At 38.4% G+C, this 18,661-nt stretch overlaps 1 protein-coding gene across 1 annotated transcript; it reads right to left on the bottom strand.

The window, feature by feature from the left end:
* Nucleotides 1-7,024: 7,024 nt before the first annotated feature.
* LOC119514314 (olfactory receptor 1A1-like) lies at nucleotides 7,025-7,954 on the bottom strand. Its single transcript, XM_037810029.1, has one exon. It carries the CDS (start codon nucleotides 7,952-7,954, stop codon nucleotides 7,025-7,027), a length of 930 nt encoding a protein of 309 aa, XP_037665957.1.
* Nucleotides 7,955-18,661: the final 10,707 nt, after the last annotated feature.

Genomic DNA, 18,661 nt, shown 5'->3' with positions numbered 1-18,661 from the left:
ATAAAAGAAACGGTTGATGAAATTAAAAAGATTCTGGAGACAGACAATACTAGATTAGAGGAAGCTGAGGAGATAATCAGCAAGCTGGAAAAGCCAGAATGGACAGTGAAAGTACAAAAGAAAGACTGGGGAAAAAAATCAACATGGACCTCAGGGATATGAAGGACAACATAAAGCACACTAATATAAGAATCATTGGTGTTCCAGAAGGTGAAGAGAAGGGTAAAGGTCTAGGAACAGTATTCAAAGAAATTGAAGGGGAAAATTCCCATACCTTCTAAGCAACATAAATACACAAATCATAGACACACAATGAACTCCAAACAGAATAAATCCAAATAAACCAACTCTGAGACATATTCTGATCAGATTGTAAAATGCCGAAAAGAAGGATCAAGTTCATAAAGCGGCAAGAGAGAAGAAATTCACCACATACAAGGGAAACAGCATAAGACTAAGTAGTGACTACTCAGTGGCCACTATGGAGGGGAGAAGGCAGTGGTATGACATATTTAAAATTCTGAAAGAGAAAAATGGCCAACGAAGAATCCTTTATCCAAAAAAGCTCTCCTTCAACTTTGAGGGAGAGCTTAAACTTTTCATAAACTAATGCTGAGAGAATTTGCTAACAAGAGACCTGCCCTACTTAAGATACTAAAGGGAGCCCTTCCACCAGAGAAAAAAGTAAAGGAGAGAGACAGTTATGAAGAAAGTTTCAGAACTAAAGAGATTTAGTAAGGGTACATTAAAGGAAATTAAGAGAGAGGGGGAAAAATATATTTGACAAACAAACCAAAGGGTAGGATGGCTGATTCAAGAAATGCCTTCACAGTAATAACACTGAACATGAATGGATTAAGCTCCCCAAATAAAACATACAGATTGGCAGAATGGATTGAAAAATATGAACCATCAATATCTTGCTTACAAGAGACTCATCTTTGACACAGGGACACAAAATATTTGAAAGTGGAAGGATGGAAAAAGATATTTCATGCAAGCTACAGCCAAAAGAAAACAGGAGTAGCAATATTAATCTCAGATAAACTAGACTTTAAATGCAACGATGTTATGAGAGACAAAGTAGGTCACAACATACTAATAAAAGGGATAATTCAACAAGAAGACATAACAATCATAAATGTTTATGCACCCAATCAAGGTGCCCCCAAAATACATGAGACAAATATTGGCAAAACTAAAGGAAGCAAAAGATGTTGGCAGAATAACTGTGGGACACTTCAGTATATCACTCACTCCTATTGGTGGATCAATCAGAGGACCAATAAGGAAATAGAAAACCTAAACAATCTGATACATGAATTTGAATTAACAGACATATATAGAACATTGCATCCCAAATCACCAAGATACATATTCTTCTCAGGTGCTCATGGAACTTTCTCCAGAATAGATCATATGCTGGGTCAAAAAACAAGCCTCAATATATTTTAAAAAGATTGAAATTATTCAAAGCACATTCTCTGATTACAAAGGAATACAATTAGAAGTCAATAACCATCAGAAACATAGAAAATTCACAAATATGTACAGGTTAAACAACACACTCCTAAACAACCAGTGGGTTGCAGACAAAATAGCAAGGGAAATTGCTAAATATGTAGAGATGAATGAAATTGAGAACACAACATATCAAAATCAATGGGATGCAGCAAAGGCAGTATGGAGGGGGAAATTTATAGCTCTAAATGCATGCATTAGAAAGGAAGAAAGAGCTAAAATCAAAGAACAAATGGAGCAATGGAAGAAGCTAAAAATTTAACAGCAAACTAATCCTAAACCAAATAGAAAAAAAGAAATAACAAGGATTAAAGCAGAAATAAATGACATGGAAAACAAAAAAACAATATAGAGAATAAATAACACCAACAGTTGGTTCTTTGACAAGATCAACAAGATTGACAAGCCCCTAGCTAGACTGACCAAATCAAAAAGAGAGAAGATGCAAATAAACAAATAATGAATGAGAGGGGCAGCATTACTGTGGATACTGAAGAAATAAAAAAAAATTATGAGGATACTATGAACAACTGTATGCCAAAAAAACTAGATAATGTAGAGGAAATGGATAATTTCCTGGAAACAAATGAATAACCTAGACTTACCAGAGAAGAAATAGAAGACCTCAATCAACCAATCACAAGCAAGGAAATCCAATCAGTCATAGAAAACTTCCCACAAATAAATGCCCATCTCTTCACAGGGGAATTCTTCCAAACATTCCAAAAGGAAGTGACACCAGTTTTGGTTAAACTCTTCCAAAACACTGAAGAAAACAGAACACTACATAACAAATTTTATGAAGCTAAAATCACTCTAATTCCAAAAACCAAGTAAAGATGCTACAAGAAAGGAAAACTAGAGGTCAATCTCCCTAATGAATATAGATACAAAAATTCCCAAAAAAATACTTGCTATCAAATCCAAAGGCACATTAAAAAAAACATACACCATGACCAAGTGTGGTTCATTCCAGGCAAGCAAGGATGGCTCAACATAAGAAAATCAATCAATGTATTACAACACATTAACAGATCAAAAGAGAAAAATCAAATGACCATCTCAATAGATGCTGAAAAAGCATTCAACAAAATCCAGCATCCTTTTTTGATAAAAACACTTCAAAAGATAGAAACTGAAGGAAATTTCCTCAATGTGATGAAAGGCATGCATGAAAAACCCACAGCCAGCATAGTACTCAATGATGAGAGAATGAAAGCCTTCCCTCTAAGATCAGGAATGAGACAATGATGCCCACTGTCACCACTCATTCAACATTGTGCTAGAAGTGCTAGCCAGAGCAATCTGGCAAGACCAAGAAATAAAAGACATCCAAATTGGAAAGGAAGAAGTAAAACTGTCTTTATTTGCAGATAATATGATCTTACATCTGGAAAGCCCTGAGAAATCAATGACACAGCTACTTGAGCTAATAAACAAATTTAGCAAAGTAGCAGGATGCAATAATGTTCCTGCACTACAAATGACTGAACTGTAGTAACATTCAAGAAAAAGATGCCATTTTCAATAGCAACTAAAAGAATCAAGTACCTAGGAATAAACTTAACCAAAGATGTAAAAGACTTATACATAGAAAACTACATAACTTTACTAAAAGAAATAGAAAGGGACTTAAAAAGATGGAAAAATATTCCTTGTTCATGGATAGGAAGGCTAAATGTCATTAAGATGTCAATTCTACCCTAACTCATCTAGCGATTCAATGGAATCCCTATCAAAATTCCAACAAACTACTTGGGAGACTTGGAAAAGCGACCTACCAAATTTATCTGGAAGGAGAAGATGCCTTGAATTGCTAAAAACATTCTAAAAAAGAAAAACTAAGCAGGAGATCTTACACTCCACACCTTTGAAGCTTATTATAAAGCCACAGTCGTCAAAACAGCATGGTACTGGCACAAAGATAAACATATTGATCAGTGGAATTGAATTGAGAATTCAGAGATAAACCACCAGATCTACAGTTAACTGATCTTTGATAAGACCCCCAAAACTACTGAACTGAAACATAACATCTTTTCAATAAATGAGACTGGAAGAGCTGGTTATCCATATCCAAAAGAATGAAAGAGGACCCCTACCTCACACCCTACACAAAAATTAACTCAAAATTGATTAAAGACCTTAACATAATAGACAGTAGCATAAAACTCCTAGAAGATATTGTAGGTAAACGTCTTCAGGACCTTGTATTAGGAGTTACTCCCTAGCCATTATACCCAAAGCCCAACAAAAAAAGAAAAAATAGATAAATAGGAACTCCTCAAACTTAAAAGCTTTTGGACCTCAAAGGAATTTGTCAAAAAGGTGAAGAGGCAGCCAACTCAAAGGGAAAAAAGTTTTGGAAACCATTTTATCTGACAAAAGACTCATATCTTGCATATACAAAGAAATCCCACAACTCAACAACAGTGGTACAGACAGCCCAATTATAAAATGAGCAAAAGATGGTTCTCTGAAGAGGAAATACAAATGACCAAAAAACACATGAAAAGATGTTCAGCTTCACTAGCTATTAGGGAGATGCAAATTAAGACCACAATGGGATATCATCTCACACCAATTAGATTGGCTGCCATTAGATAAACAGGAAACTACAAATGCTGGAGAGGATGTGGAGAAATGGTACCTCTTATTTATTGTTGGTGGTATTGTATAATGATACAGCCACTCTGGAATACAGTCTGGTAGTTCCTTAGAAAACTAGATATAGAGTTAGCCTTTGACCCAGCAATTGCACTTCTCAGTATATACCTAGAAGATCTGAAAGCAGTGACACGAACAGATATCTGCATGCCAATGTTCATAGCAGCAACATCCATAATTGCCAAGAGATTGAAACAACCCAAATGTCCTTCAAAAAATGAGTGGATAAACAAAATGTGGTATATACACACAATGGAATACTACACAGCAGTAAGAAGGAATGAGGTCATGAAACATATGACAACATGGATGAACCTTGAAGACATGATGCTGAGCAAAATGAGCCAGGTGCAAAAAGAGAAATATTGCATGTTACCACTAATGTGAATAGTGTGAAAAATTTAAAATAAATGGTTTAAAATGTAGAATGTAGGGGATCTTGTGATAGACAGCAAATAGTGAAGGGAGAACGATAATCTAATAAGAACAGATAAGTTATTATAGGTAAACTTAATGTTCTGGGAATGCTCAGGAATTACTACAGTTTGTTAATTTCTGGAAGGAATACTAGGAACAAGTTCACAGAAATCTAGTTATTTTAGGTTACTTGTTTTTCTTATTCCTTTCCTAGGTTATAGTCTAAATATGCTCTTGGGGTAGAGTAGGAACATTTTGGAAGTAATGCAGTTATTATAGGTTATTAGTTTTTTTATTTCTTTATTTTGCTTTTGTTTGAAATGTTTATTGTCTGTTTTTTTTTAATTTTCTGATAAAGTCAATTGGAAAGGAATGTAACGGAAAAAAAATATATATGCAGAGCTCCCTGAGGAGCTGGGTGAAAATGCAGATGTTTTAGGATTCCTTGCATGGATGGCTGTTGATGTTGATGTTCTCCCAAACATTGAGGACTGGCAGGATGATGGGCTAAGTCCTCTATCATAAGACTTGCCCTTATGAAGCTTGTTACTGTAAAGAAGAGGCTACACCTGCCTAAGAGTCTCCCCCTGTATCCCTCTTTGTTGCTCAGATGTGGCCCTCTCCCTCTAGCTAAACCAATTTGGTGGGTGAAATCACTGCTCTCCCCCCTACATGGAATCTGACACACAGGGGTGTAAATCTCCCTGGCAACATGGGACATGATTCCCAGGGATGAATCTGGATCTGACACTGTGGGATTGAGATCATCTTGACCAAAAGGGGGATGCAAAATGAAATGAAATAAAGTTTCAGTGGCTGAGATATTCCAAATGGAGTCAAGAGCGAGTCACTCTGGTGGGCACTCTTGCACACTAATAGATAACTTTTTAGGTTTTAATATATTGGAATAACTAGAAGTAAATGCCTGAAACTACTAAATTCCAACCCAGTAGCTTTGGTAATTTGGAGACGTATGTATAACAATGTAGCTTACAAGGGGTGACAATGTGATTGTGAAAGCCTTGTGGATCACACCCCCCTTTATCCAGTGTATGGATGGATGAGTAGAAAAATGAGGACAAAAAAACTAAAGGAAAAATATGGTGGGGGCGATGATGTGGGTGGCCTTTTTTTACTCTTATTTTTTCCTTTTCTTATCTTCACTTTTTTGGGTATAAGGGAAATATTAAAAAAAATAGATGGGGGTGATGAATGAACAACTATATGATGGTAATGTGAAAAATGTACACTTTGGATGATTGTGTGGTATGTGAATATATCATAATAAAATTGAATAAAGAAAGCAATGTTTATTGAGTGTTATTCTAGTAGATTTTATAGAATATCTAATGAGGTAGTGATGGTCTAATTTCATTAACTATATAGTAGGATCAAAAATGTCTCCTGAAGTGTGTTCTTTTAGGAGTCCAGTGGGTGGGTAAATAATGTCCAGTATAATTATGTCTGATCACCATCCAGTTGTATTTTGGGGTCTGATATCATCCATTCATACCACTTTCCACTAATAATTACTGGATGCATTGAGAGAGCTACAGAGATGTGTTAAGATATCTCCTGCCCCGAAAGCTTACAAGCATAGAAGGGGGTCAAATAATTTCATAACCCAGTATAATGGGCATTTGGATAGTGATTTTTTAACAATGCTTTACTAAATATTTATTTAAACTTTTGCTTTTGTGTCACAAATTCCACCACTGATCTTTGGCCCCCATGTAGCGTATGTCCAATGTATCACGTGGTTTCACTCTTCTTATACCTACTTTAGGGCTCTGGGGCACACCATAGACCAGGCAGCACTGAGAGTAAACAAGAACAACAACAAAAATTGTGGGTAAATATGAGGCTAGAGAAGTGACAACTTATTCTTCATGGAGGGAAGCTGCTTATCATCAAGAGAATCACAGTCCTGGGAGCTGTTCTTCGTACCTGTCAGGAGGGTATGTCCTGGTGTCTCACACTTACTTCAGTTCTTCTATTGGACAGGCACCCTCCCATTGTGGGAATGAGCCAGATAGAGATTTATATCCTCAAAGCACAAGGCAATGTTTTCTTCTCAATCACTTGACACAGCAGAGTAGAATTTTTATTCCTAATATGTAGATTTTGAAGATGAGGCTGAGACTTTCCAAACTATACTCTGCTATTCAGTAGCACAGCTGGGACATAAAACCATCGTTCTTGTGCTGCTGCTCTGCCAAAAGAGCAATAATGCATAGAAAGTTGTCATTTAACTAAGATTGCAGACTCTTCAAACTGTTTCAGGATTTCTGAGAATTAGGATTCTCTGGCTAGAAAGATGACAGCTGGCTTCTTGGAAAGGAGTGACATTGCTGCTGGATTCCCAAGTGCATTCTACTTGGGGACTGAAGTGTCTAATGCATGCAGGACTTCACATTCCTTATGAGGACATTCTCTTGCTGAAGAGCTTCCCCAAGGCAGCCTTCATGTCTTGGTTTCTCAGACTATAGATGAAAGGATTTAACATTGGGGTCACTGCCATGTACATCACAGTTATCACTGCATCCTTCAGACTGTAACTGGACAGAGGGCGGAAATACATGCCCATCACTGTCCCATAATACAAAGAAACAACTGTGAGGTGAGAACCACAGGTGGAGAAGGCTTTGATCACACCCTTGGTGGATGGAACTTGTAAGACAGTGCCAAAGACCCGAACATAGGAGATGATGATGCATGTTAATGGTAAGGAGAAAACCCCAACACCTAGGTACATCATCTTCACATTAAATTGGATGTCAGAGCAGGACAACATGAGCAAAGGTGTAATGTCACAATAGAAATTGGCCACTTTCTGGTTGCCACAGAAGGACAGACCAGCTGTCAGTATAGCATGGAGTAGGGCATTGAAATTTGCAATCACCCAAGACCCAACAACAAGCAGGAAACAAGATGTCAGGTTCATAACTGTTGTGTAATGGAGTGGGCGGCTTATGGCCACAGCCCTATCATATGCCATCACAGCTAAGATGTAGCTGTCAGTGTTACCCAAGGAAATCATGAAATACATCTGCGTGATGCATCCCCCAAAGGAGATGGCTCTGTTGCCCAAGAGATGATTTGTGAGCATCTTAGGGATGGTTACAGATGAGAAGAGGATGTCAACAAAGGAGAGATTTGCAAGAAAAAAGTACATGGGGTTGTGGAGGCGAACATCAGAGCAAATGGCCCAGATGATTAGCAGGTTTCCCATCAGTGTGATGGGGTAAATGAAGAGGAAGAGGATGAAGAAGAAATCTTCCTGTGCCTGCTGGCCACTAACTCCCAGGAGGATGAAATACAGGGTAGAGGACTGGTTTTCTTTCCTCATGGCTCCTTTAGTATGAATGGAAGGAAAGTCCAGAATTATTAAGTTGCTGTGTGTCATGACATCCTTACCCGCCACTTTTGAATCCAGTGATTAGCTTTCTCTCTCCCCAGGATTACTAAATCCAGAGACAATATATGAGGGAAAAATCCCTGTTGGCCAGTGGAACTCATTCTTTACCCCCAGACATTCAAGTTAAGAAGTATGCATTCTGTGAATTAGTGGTGCCCATTCCCCTGAAACCTAGGACTACCACCCAGACATTAGGTTTCAGTCATTTAACAAATAATTGACTTTTCATATTCCATGTGCCAGACATTTTTTAGGCCTCATGGAAAAGATCACAAATATGTGAAAAGACTGTTTATTTATCCATTTATTGAACATCTAAGACATAGTCTCAGCCCTCAATTTAGCTTAATGTTTAAGCCAGAATCACACCCTAATTTTATTACAGGGAATAAGGAAGAATCTTCATTTGGAGTCTTTGACAAAATACTCCATTTCAAAAGGTGTGTCTGTCCGTAAAATTAGGAATTTGTTCTCTCATCAAACTCAGAGGAAGCCAGAGCACATGGGATAACTGGTGTCTGGATTGCCATCATTAGACTGTAAATGACAAGGAACATTGGGTTTTGGTCCTAGGAAATCATCCTAATGAATTTATTTCCTAGGTGTCCCATTTTCAAACCTGATTTTCAGCATTTCCTTTGATAGGCTTTATATCTTTTTGAAATCCTTTATTATACATAGTCACAATGCTTTTCTCTTTGGTGTGTACTTTCCTTTCTTCATTATTTTTTAGTGACTTATCTAACTTCATAGTGGCTTCAACTATTGCTTAATCAATGACTCTCAGGTCCATATCTGTAAGCTTGATGTCTTTACCCTATTTCTGTGCTCAGTCATACTGCCAGCACATCTCACCAAACCTCATAGTCTGCACATTTAACCTAAGCAAGCTTTCTCTGAGGAGGAAAACCATATCTTGTTTATGTTTATCTACTCCAGAAAAATTGTTGTGGAGTACTGTCCATTATATGCACTGTTTACTTTGCACCCAATATTTCTTGAGTTGAAATGCAGGTGCATTTCATAGGTTCTACACATTTGGGATACTCATAGGCACACTCACCCAGTTTATTCCTCACCTTTACATTTGACCTGTTGAGTCCTCATTTATAATGAGGCTTAATAGCTCAATTTTTCTATTTGCTATCTAAGTGCTTTAGTAAGACCATCATCATTTTCTACCTGAAATATTGTAAGGCTCCCTTAACTGTTTGACTACAGGGGACCTCTGTCAAGCAGAAGACAATTTTGAAGAATTTAGATGAGAGAGACCATTTATTTATCACAAGGAGAAAATTTGCAATTTGGGGAATACCCAATATTGAGACAAAAATGCTCCTCCTTCTCCCAAGAAAGTGGCAACTTACATAGCAAACAAATAAGGTTACACAAGAAAAAAATATGATTGGTTAAGGAAAAAGAAAGTAAGAAAAGCAAACCTTGTAAGGGGATAGAAAGCTAATGGCAACTGACAAAACTTATTTCCCACCCATCACCTGCCAGCACCCCCCATTCATTTCCCAAAAAATCCTAGTTTAGGGTAAATCAAGGCCCAGGTTCAAAGAATGTTAGAACACCCTAGCAGTTGTGCAAGTTCAGAGTGTGCCAGATAACTTGTTTAGGTATGCATATGCGATTTCAACATGCACAGGTAAGTTAACTTATATTGAATCATATATAGATAAATTGACCTTTGCTTTACACATATATGGAAAAGTTGCCTCCAGGCCCTTGCTATTTAATGTAACACCTCCTTTTTGATCCCTCTTGTAATCTGAGGTCATATTAATTGTGTCAGTAATTACCAGCTGCTCACCATTATCCATGTTGTCCTCTTCTTTCTGGACATTCAGCTATACTACATTTCCCAGGCACCCTTGCAGTGAGGTGTGGCCATGTGACTGAGCACTAGCCAATCCACAGATGAGGTCCAGGTCTTGGCTTCCTCTGTTCTCCCTCCTTCTGCCAGCTGATGCAAATGGCCAGGAGTCTGAGTGGAACACTGGAGTCACATGGTGGAATGTGCCTGTATCCTTCGTTCTCCACATCCAGAAGGGACACCTGCCACCAAGAACACCCACTTGGAGCTGTTGTACAATATAGAAATAAACTTTTATTCTATTTAAACCATTATACATTTTGTGATCTATTTGTCATTGTAGTCCAGGCTATCCTAAGTTATTCACAAATTTTTCTATAGAAATCTCTACTCAATGAAAAAGTCAATCTATAATTAATTCAAGCACTAATTCTCAGTGTCTACTATTGTACACTTGTGAATTACATGCCAAGCACAGGATGTAGGCCTAATTATCTTTCCTCTGATATGATGTGCTTTCTCACCTCTGTACCTAAAGGAATATAGTTTCCACTCCTGAAATACCCTTTCCCATATCCAAACACAATCATAATATCTCAGGGTTGGAAGGATTGAGTAAAGCTCAATCAGAGGGCTCAGAGACTCTGGTTAGCTCATATGGTATGGAAATGTAAGGTTTCAGAGGTAAGGCTTCTGGCCAACTGGCAGACTAAGCTTATATTGACAGATCACATTTCCATTAAAACCCATAGATATTCAATAAAATTATAGCCTAAAAACTTTCACAGAGGCAAACCTAAAACAAAGAAATAGTAGTACGTAGATATGGGAAACAAACAAAAAATTCAAAAGAATAGTTGCAAACCTAGATGATGCCCCTTGGGATTTCTCACTAGGAATTATATGGAAAGGGCTGAGTTTTGGGGGTGTTAATGCCCCTTTGGTACAGGAGATGTGGTCAAAATCTGCCTGCATCAGGGAGCTTGACTTAAGTCCTCAGAATAAAACATTTGAAATATTGCCCTACTTGTGAAAAGAGCATAGAAAAAAAATTTGCCATAAAAGAATTGGAAAGGAAAGAACAAAATGGATAGAACTCACAGGAAAAATGTGGTTGTGTGCCAAGAAGATTCAAGGGAATGTATAGATAAATTAAGAGCATTAAGCAAATTTTAGGGAAATAAGTCAATATTTAAAAAATCAATACTTTTTATATATTATAAACAATTAGTTAGAAAATATGATCTTTAAAAGGATTCCTATTCAACATAGCAATGGAAATTTAAGGATTCTGTGAATAATTCTAACAAGAGGTCCAAGACCACTATCAAAAATTTATAAAACTTTTCTGAAGGTAAAAAAAGAATACCTAAATGATTGGGAGATATGCAATGTTAATGGTTAGAATGACTCTACATGGAAAAAAATGTCAATTCTCCTCTAATGAATCTATGAATTTGATGCAAACTCAGACAAAATACCACAGATTTCTTTAAACATGGGATGAAACAAACTGATACTAAAATTCATCTGGGAGAATTGGGAGCCAACAAGAGCTAAGGTAATTTGAAGGAAAAAATGAGGGTGGCAGAATTGTCCTTTCAGGTATCAAAGTGTTTTCCTAAGGCTTTACCTGTGGTAATTCAAACAGTGGAGCACAATGGGCTTGGGAACTGACAAACATGCCATGTAACAGTCTAGCAAGCCCACCACAGACCAAGCATATATTAGCAAGTTAGTATATGGCACGGGTTGTTTTCATAATAGGCAAGGAAAGATTGGACTACTTAGTAAATTGTTGTAGGACAAATGGGTACACATATATTAAATACAGAAAAACAATTCCTAAAGGCTTAATTGTGAAAAACAAAACTTCCACAATTTTATAGGAAAAACTGTTCATAATATCAGGGTAGGAATTGATATCCTAAACCAGAAACAAGACACACAAGCACAGAATCAAATATTGTAAAATTTGACATGAAAATTTACATTTTTCTGAATAAGATATCATAAAGAAGGTGGACAGACAAGTGTTGGACTGAAAAGAGGTATTTGATACACACACAATCAATAAAGGATTTATTTTCAGAATACAAAGAGGCTTACACACTAATAAGAAAAAACCAAAAACCCAAGCGAATATAATGAACAAAGACTTAAATAGGCAAATCACGGAGAGGAAGCTCCTAAGACCCAAAAACAAAAGAAATGTCTAACCTCATTAGTAAGAAGAGAAATGCAAATTAAAACAGAAATCAATTTAACATCCTTCATCTTGGACAGTTGAAATGTCTGACAATTTCAAGTGTTAGGAAAAATGGAAACTTGTATGCCCTACTGATAGGACTGTAATGTACTGTAACCACTTTGTAAAACAATTAGGCAATCTATTGTAAGTGTGTTGACAGTGAAATAACGGTCCAAAGGGGCCCATTAGCAGGCATCATTCAGTGTGGAGTGTAAGGTGGCTTTGTAGCTCCTCTAAGAGGAAGTGCACATGCACACACACACACACACACACACACACACACACACACACACAGACAAGCAGTATTGCTTCAGGAGGTAGAACTTGAGACTGAGGAAACCAAACCAAAACTACCCCTTTCAGATCCCTTTTTCATAGACAAAGTCCCCAGAAGAATTATCAGGTAGGGTCTACATATTGATTATTGGTGTTCTTTGGTCAATGTTATGATCATTGGTACTGGATTGTGTAAGGAGTTGGGGAACCCAGGAAGGGGTGGTTTCTCACTCCACCCCCATGTGTTTATCCTCATCTCCCACGTCTTTGAGGTATTGGATTCTGGAATCATGCTGATTCAAGTCCTGACCTTGTTATTACCTCTCTGTGACTTTAAGTAATTCATTTCACCTTTTTTTTTCAACTGATAAGATGACCTATTAGTTCTGCTTACATGTTGTGGGTTTTGTCTAGGTCAAAGAAGAAAATGCATTAATTCAGTTGTGAACAAACAGTAAGTACTCAGTTAAAAGCTGGCTATTCCTCCACATCACTTCCCTAAAGACTTTTATTCAGTGTCCTCAGTCCCTACCAGGTGAGTCTGTGCTGAGCTCAGGTGAGGTGAAAATGGTCTGGTCCTGTGGCATTCACCCCTCTTCCACAAATGGAGGATTTACAGCCAGCTGGTGTAGCACCAGATAGCACTACTTTTTGGGGACAGACACGCTGGAGAAATGGCCAGTAGTAAGTTGGCTTGGAGTGCAGTACCTGGTCATCTTTTCCTGAGGTGGAGAAGACAAGACTGGAGGGTTGGGAACGATGAGCTCTGAGATTTCCAACTGCAGAGTAGATAGGGCAGCCAGGGCACTGGGGGCTGGAGCTGTTATGGAGCCTGAGGATGGGGAGGGTTTTTTCCTCTTCAATGAAGCCAGCTGTGTCTTAGCATAGAGGAAATTTGGAAATATCCACCAGGTTATAAAGTCTCTTGAAACCCGACTCCTCTGGGTCTTCATTCAGGCCAAGTCTCAGTAACTGCTGGGACTCATTTCACTCTCCTCCATCCATGCCCTCAGGGAAAACAGTGCCTGTCAGGAGTAATCATTACCAGAGTTTTTTCCAGAGCAAAGACAGGCTGGAGGGTTTCCAGGAGAGTATGTCCCCAGGGTTGAAGCTCAGGGTGACCTCTCTAGGATCTTTGTGGAAATGTTGGCCCCTCTCTTCTGTCCTTCAGCAGAAACTTGGTAATGCCCCTTTGGAGCTCCAAGGACTATGGTATAATTGATTCCTGGCCTTCCTTCCTGCCCATACTGAAACCTTTCTGGTGTCAAGGGTGGCAAAGTGAAAGAATTTTATTTCATCTTTGTCCTTGGGTCTGATTTGAGTAGGGTTAGGGTGGGAGTTATGCTTTCTCTTATCTAGCATGTTGATAGAAGGTCTCCTAAATTTTTAGATTCTGAGAGGTGGAAAGTGTCTAGATGTCATCTAATCCCCTTCCTGAATGTGTCACTGTTACAACTGCTCTGAAGAGTGGTCATTATCTTATGCCTTAGCACCTTCAGTGGCAGAGAAGTGTGACCTTTCTGAGAGGACCATGGTGAAGACTGCGAGCTCTGGGTCTATATAAGTCCCTGACACTAATTTGGACAGTTATTTTACTTACTTATCTGTAAATCAGAAATAACAATAATAATAATAACATTTTCATAAAGTTGTTTGGCAGATCAAATGCAATAATACCTGAAAATTTCCTTAATTTCCTTAAACAGATCCTGGAACATAGTTCAGTTTGTTTTGAAAGTCACTTAGTAAATGTTAGTTGTTATTTCACTGCCACCTACACTAGTCATTTACTTGTTGGACGTGTCTCCGAATCTCCTCTCACTTTATGCACATAGCAGATGTTGAAACTATTTGCTAAATTGTCTTTTCCTCTCCACAAGATTCAGGTCATAGAGCCTTATGGGTCCTGTTGTCTGTGGCCCTGTATTCAATCAAACTCCATTTCCCAGGACACTGCCTGCCCAGAAACAGAAAGGATGTCACCTCATGATACATATTTTCTTCCTAGTAATTATATTTTATATAAACTTGATTTACATTTATAAAGTATATTTTATCTTACTCAGAATTTCTTACTATTTGTCATGTTTTATTTATTGCATGCAAATTAGGTGTAAGGAATCATATGGGGTATAGAAGAGAACTATGAAAATAAATGATGATTTAACTTTCAAAAATTTGCAAATAGTATGTGCAGAAATTTACTGCAGTATTCATTAACTTATCCAGAGAATCTCTGCCCCAACTCCCCCAAAGGAGAAAATCTCTGGATGATGAGATGGGGTAAATTTCATTGTCTGTTGGCAAATTCCAGCCCTGATAAAATCCCTTCTTATTTAAGGCCATTCTTAAAAAAGGAATTATCCATGAAATATGTTTGCAATGTAAGAGAAAGGTAGAAACAATCTAAGTATTTGGAAGAAAAGCTTGTACTTGAAAGTGATTTATAAAAGGGAACATAAAAATTTTAGTTATTATTTTTTTACATTGTTAAGACATCAAAAATAAGAGGCAGTGCACATAGAAATTTAGAAGGCAATAACATTTATTTGGAAACAGAAGACAGGAATGAATAAAGAGCAGAACTAAGATTTAAATTGGCAATTTAGGCAGAATTGACATTTCAGAAAATAAATTAGTAATATGGAGGATGGACTTCCTTCTAGAGGGATTATTAAAAGGACAAAGATTTTAAAACATAATAGAGAATAGATATGTTGGGGAGAATGTTGAGATCTGACTTAAGAATTATAGTAGCTCCACAAAAAGAAACCAGAAGGGAACAAAAGTAATGAATGATTTAACTTAAAATAAGATAATATTATAGAGAATCAGAAACCTGAGATTTCAAATTTAATGTCTTACCATATTCTGGAGAATATTAATGAAAATATTCCTACTCATATTCTAGTGATAGTTTCTACTTTAACAATAGAATAACTTTATTTAAAAATGAAATTTTAATGACAGAGAATAACATTACTTAAAAAGAAACAGAAGTTCAAATTGGCTTCACACTATTCCCTAAAATATACCAAATGTCATAAAACACTAAAGAATTATCAGCATTTTATGTGGAAATTTTCACAACTCAAAATTCCATACCCAGTTATGTTAATTCTTTTGTAATTATGTCTATAAAAATTAAATGAAAATACTGAAAATATTTCTTTAAAAACACCATTTTCAAATATTTGAATAAGTTAAAAAGACCATGAATTTCAGACTGTTAAGATTAAAAAAGAAACTAGACCCATCCCTCATACACACATACACAAAATTAGTTTGAGATAGATCATGGAACTAGATATGAACAGTTAACTACAATACTTCTAGAAGAAAACATGGGAGAATATCTTCATGACCTTGTAGAAGGCAAAGATTTTTTAAACAGAACATGAACACAAAACTAATCCTACTAAATGACAAACTGGCCTTTATTAAAATTAAGATGTTTACTCATCAAAATACATTAAGTGAGAAAACAAGTCACAACAATAGGGCGACCTTCAAATACATATATTAGACAAAGAACTCATCTCCTAGATATAAAAAAAGTATAAGTCAATGAGATAATTGACAACCCAATTAAAAATGGGCGGAAGACTTAAATAGGCCATCATAAAAGATAAACAAATGATCAAGAAGCATATGAAAATGTGCTCAAACTCATTACTCATCAAGGATGAGTAAATAAACACTGCAATGACATAGCACTGTATATACCTACCAAGATGTCTAAAAGTTAAAGGACTGACAAAAACATGTGTTGACAAGGCTGTAAAGTAACAGTAACTCTTACATTGTTGGGAATTTAAACCAGTATGTTGTTGTCCTAGTTTGCTAATGCTGCAGAATGCAAAACACCAGAGATGGATTGGCTTTTATAAAACGGGGATTTATTTCGCTACACAGTTACAGTCTTAAGGCCACAAAGCGTCCAAGGCAATACATCAGCAATCGGGTACCCTCACCGGAGGATGGCCAATGGCCTCCGGAAAACCTCTGTTAGCTAGGAAGGCAGCTGGCATCTGCTCCAAAGCTCCGGCCTCAAAACGGCTTTCTCCCAGGACGTTCCTCTCTAGCAAGCTTGCTCCTCTTCAAAACATCACTCCCAGCTGCACTCTCTTTCTTCCCCCCAAGTCAGCTCATTTATATAGCTCCACTGATCAAGGCCCACCCCGAATGGGCGGGGCCACGCCTCCATGGGAACATCTCATCAAAATTATCTCCCACAGCTGGGTGGGGCACACTCCAAGCAAATCTAACCAACACCAAAACTTCTGCCCCACACAAGACTATAAAGATAATGGCATTTGGGGGACACAATACACTCAAACTGGCACATTCCACCCCCTGGAACCCAAAATGGCATTATCTTTCCAAATACAAAATACATTCATTTCACAAAAACTTAAATCATTTCAGTAACAAAAGTTAAGTACAAAATCCCATCAAAATCAGTTTAGGCTTGGTCAGTTCTAAGGCATAATTCCCCTCTAGCCGTGGATCTGTGAACCTAGAACAAGTTATGTGCTTCCAATACACAAAGGAGAGACATTCATAGGATGAACATTTCCATTGCCATAAGGAGAAACAGTAAGGAAAACAGGGTTAACAGGAGCAAAACAGTTCCTAAAACACACAGGACAAAGTCCATTAGATTTCAAAGTCCGAGAGTCATTTCCTTGGGGCTTGAGAGAGTGGGAGCCTAACCCTTCCCAAGGGCCTTTTCGGCAGCCTGTTCCTCTCCAAACACTTAGGTGAGTGCTCCAACATTTCCACACATTGGGGAGACCACCTTCTCGGCCCCACCCTCCTCAAACATCGGGGCAGCTCCCGGATTCCCTTCCATCTCCGGGTCACACGCTCAACCCCTTTAGAACAGTGTGGTGGCAGCCAGGCTCTCCCCAATTCCCTGGAAATGTGCTCCACCCTCTTTGGGACCTGAGGTGGCAAAACTCTTCCAGAGCATCGAGGCGGAAAACCCGCCCTCGACCTCCAGGGCAAACTCACCCTTTCCATGCATGTGGGCTGCTCCGCTCTCCCAGCCCTAAACCTCTTGACTCCAGACCTCAACCTCCATGGCTCTGTCTTTGAAGAGATTTTTCCTTTAATTTTTTCCTTGTCTGTCTCCTCCAGTCCAGACCGGCAATGGCTCCGTCTATAAAGATCTCGCAAAAATTCTGTTGGCTTTGCATGAAGCATGCAGGGGTCAAAGCCATCAGACAATAGGAGTTTCCACAAATCCTTTCTGCTTAACTCCTTATCCAATCTTGGCTTGTCCTCAGGTTGGGCTGTAGCTTCTGGGATTCTACCCACTGGAAGCCCGTAATTTTCCAAGCCATCAACTTCTGGTTTCTTTGAACCCAAGAGTTCAGTTCTAAGTTTATCTCTCTCTGCTCGCATTTTACTATAAGCTGCAAGGAGAAGCCAGGATACGTCCTCCACACGTAGTCTGGAGATCTCCTCAGCTAAGTATTCCAAGTTGTTGCTTCCAGATTCTTCCTTCCATCTGACACCAGGACTCAATTTTGCCAAATTCTCTGCCACTTTAAAACAAGGATCGCCTTTCTTCCAGTTTACAACACATTCATCATTTCTGTTCAAGTCCTCATCAGAAGTATCTTTAGAGTCCATATTTCCACAAACAGTCTCTTTAAAGCAGTTTTGGCCTTTTCTATCAAGCTCCTCACAACTCTTCCAGAAATTCCCCCTTATCCATTTAAAAAGCCGTTCCAACATGTTTGGTATTTGCAAACTCAGCAGCAAAAGCACCCCACTCCTGGTACCAAAATCTGTCCTAGTTTGCTAATGCTGCAGAATGCAAAACACCAGAGATGGATTGGCTTTTATAAAACGGGGATTTATTTCGCTACACAGTTACAGTCTTAAGGCCACAAAGCGTCCAAGGCAATACATCAGCAATCGGGTACCCTCACCGGAGGATGGCCAATGGCCTCCGGAAAACCTCTGTTAGCTAGGAAGGCAGCTGGCATCTGCTCCAAAGCTCCGGCCTCAAAACGGCTTTCTCCCAGGACGTTCCTCTCTAGCAAGCTTGCTCCTCTTCAAAACATCACTCCCAGCTGCTCTCTCTTTCTTCCCCCCAAGTCAGCTCATTTATATAGCTCCACTGATCAAGGCCCACCCCGAATGGGCGGGGCCACGCCTCCATGGGAACATCTCATCAAAATTATCTCCCACAGCTGGATGGGGCACACTCCAAGCAAATCTAACCAACACCAAAACTTCTGCCCCACACAAGACTATAAAGATAATGGCATTTGGGGGA

Source organism: Choloepus didactylus, chromosome 18, assembly GCF_015220235.1.
Source record: "Choloepus didactylus isolate mChoDid1 chromosome 18, mChoDid1.pri, whole genome shotgun sequence".
NCBI lineage: Eukaryota > Metazoa > Chordata > Mammalia > Pilosa > Megalonychidae > Choloepus > Choloepus didactylus.
The sequence above is the reverse complement of the archived record's forward strand: the minus strand, read 5'-3'. Positions and strand labels throughout refer to the sequence as shown.

What these genes read in the sequence shown, in the direction of transcription:
- LOC119514314 (XM_037810029.1), bottom strand. Translation starts at nt 7,954, where the DNA reads ATGAGGAAAGAAAACCAGTCCTCTACCCTGTATTTCATCCTCCTGGGA.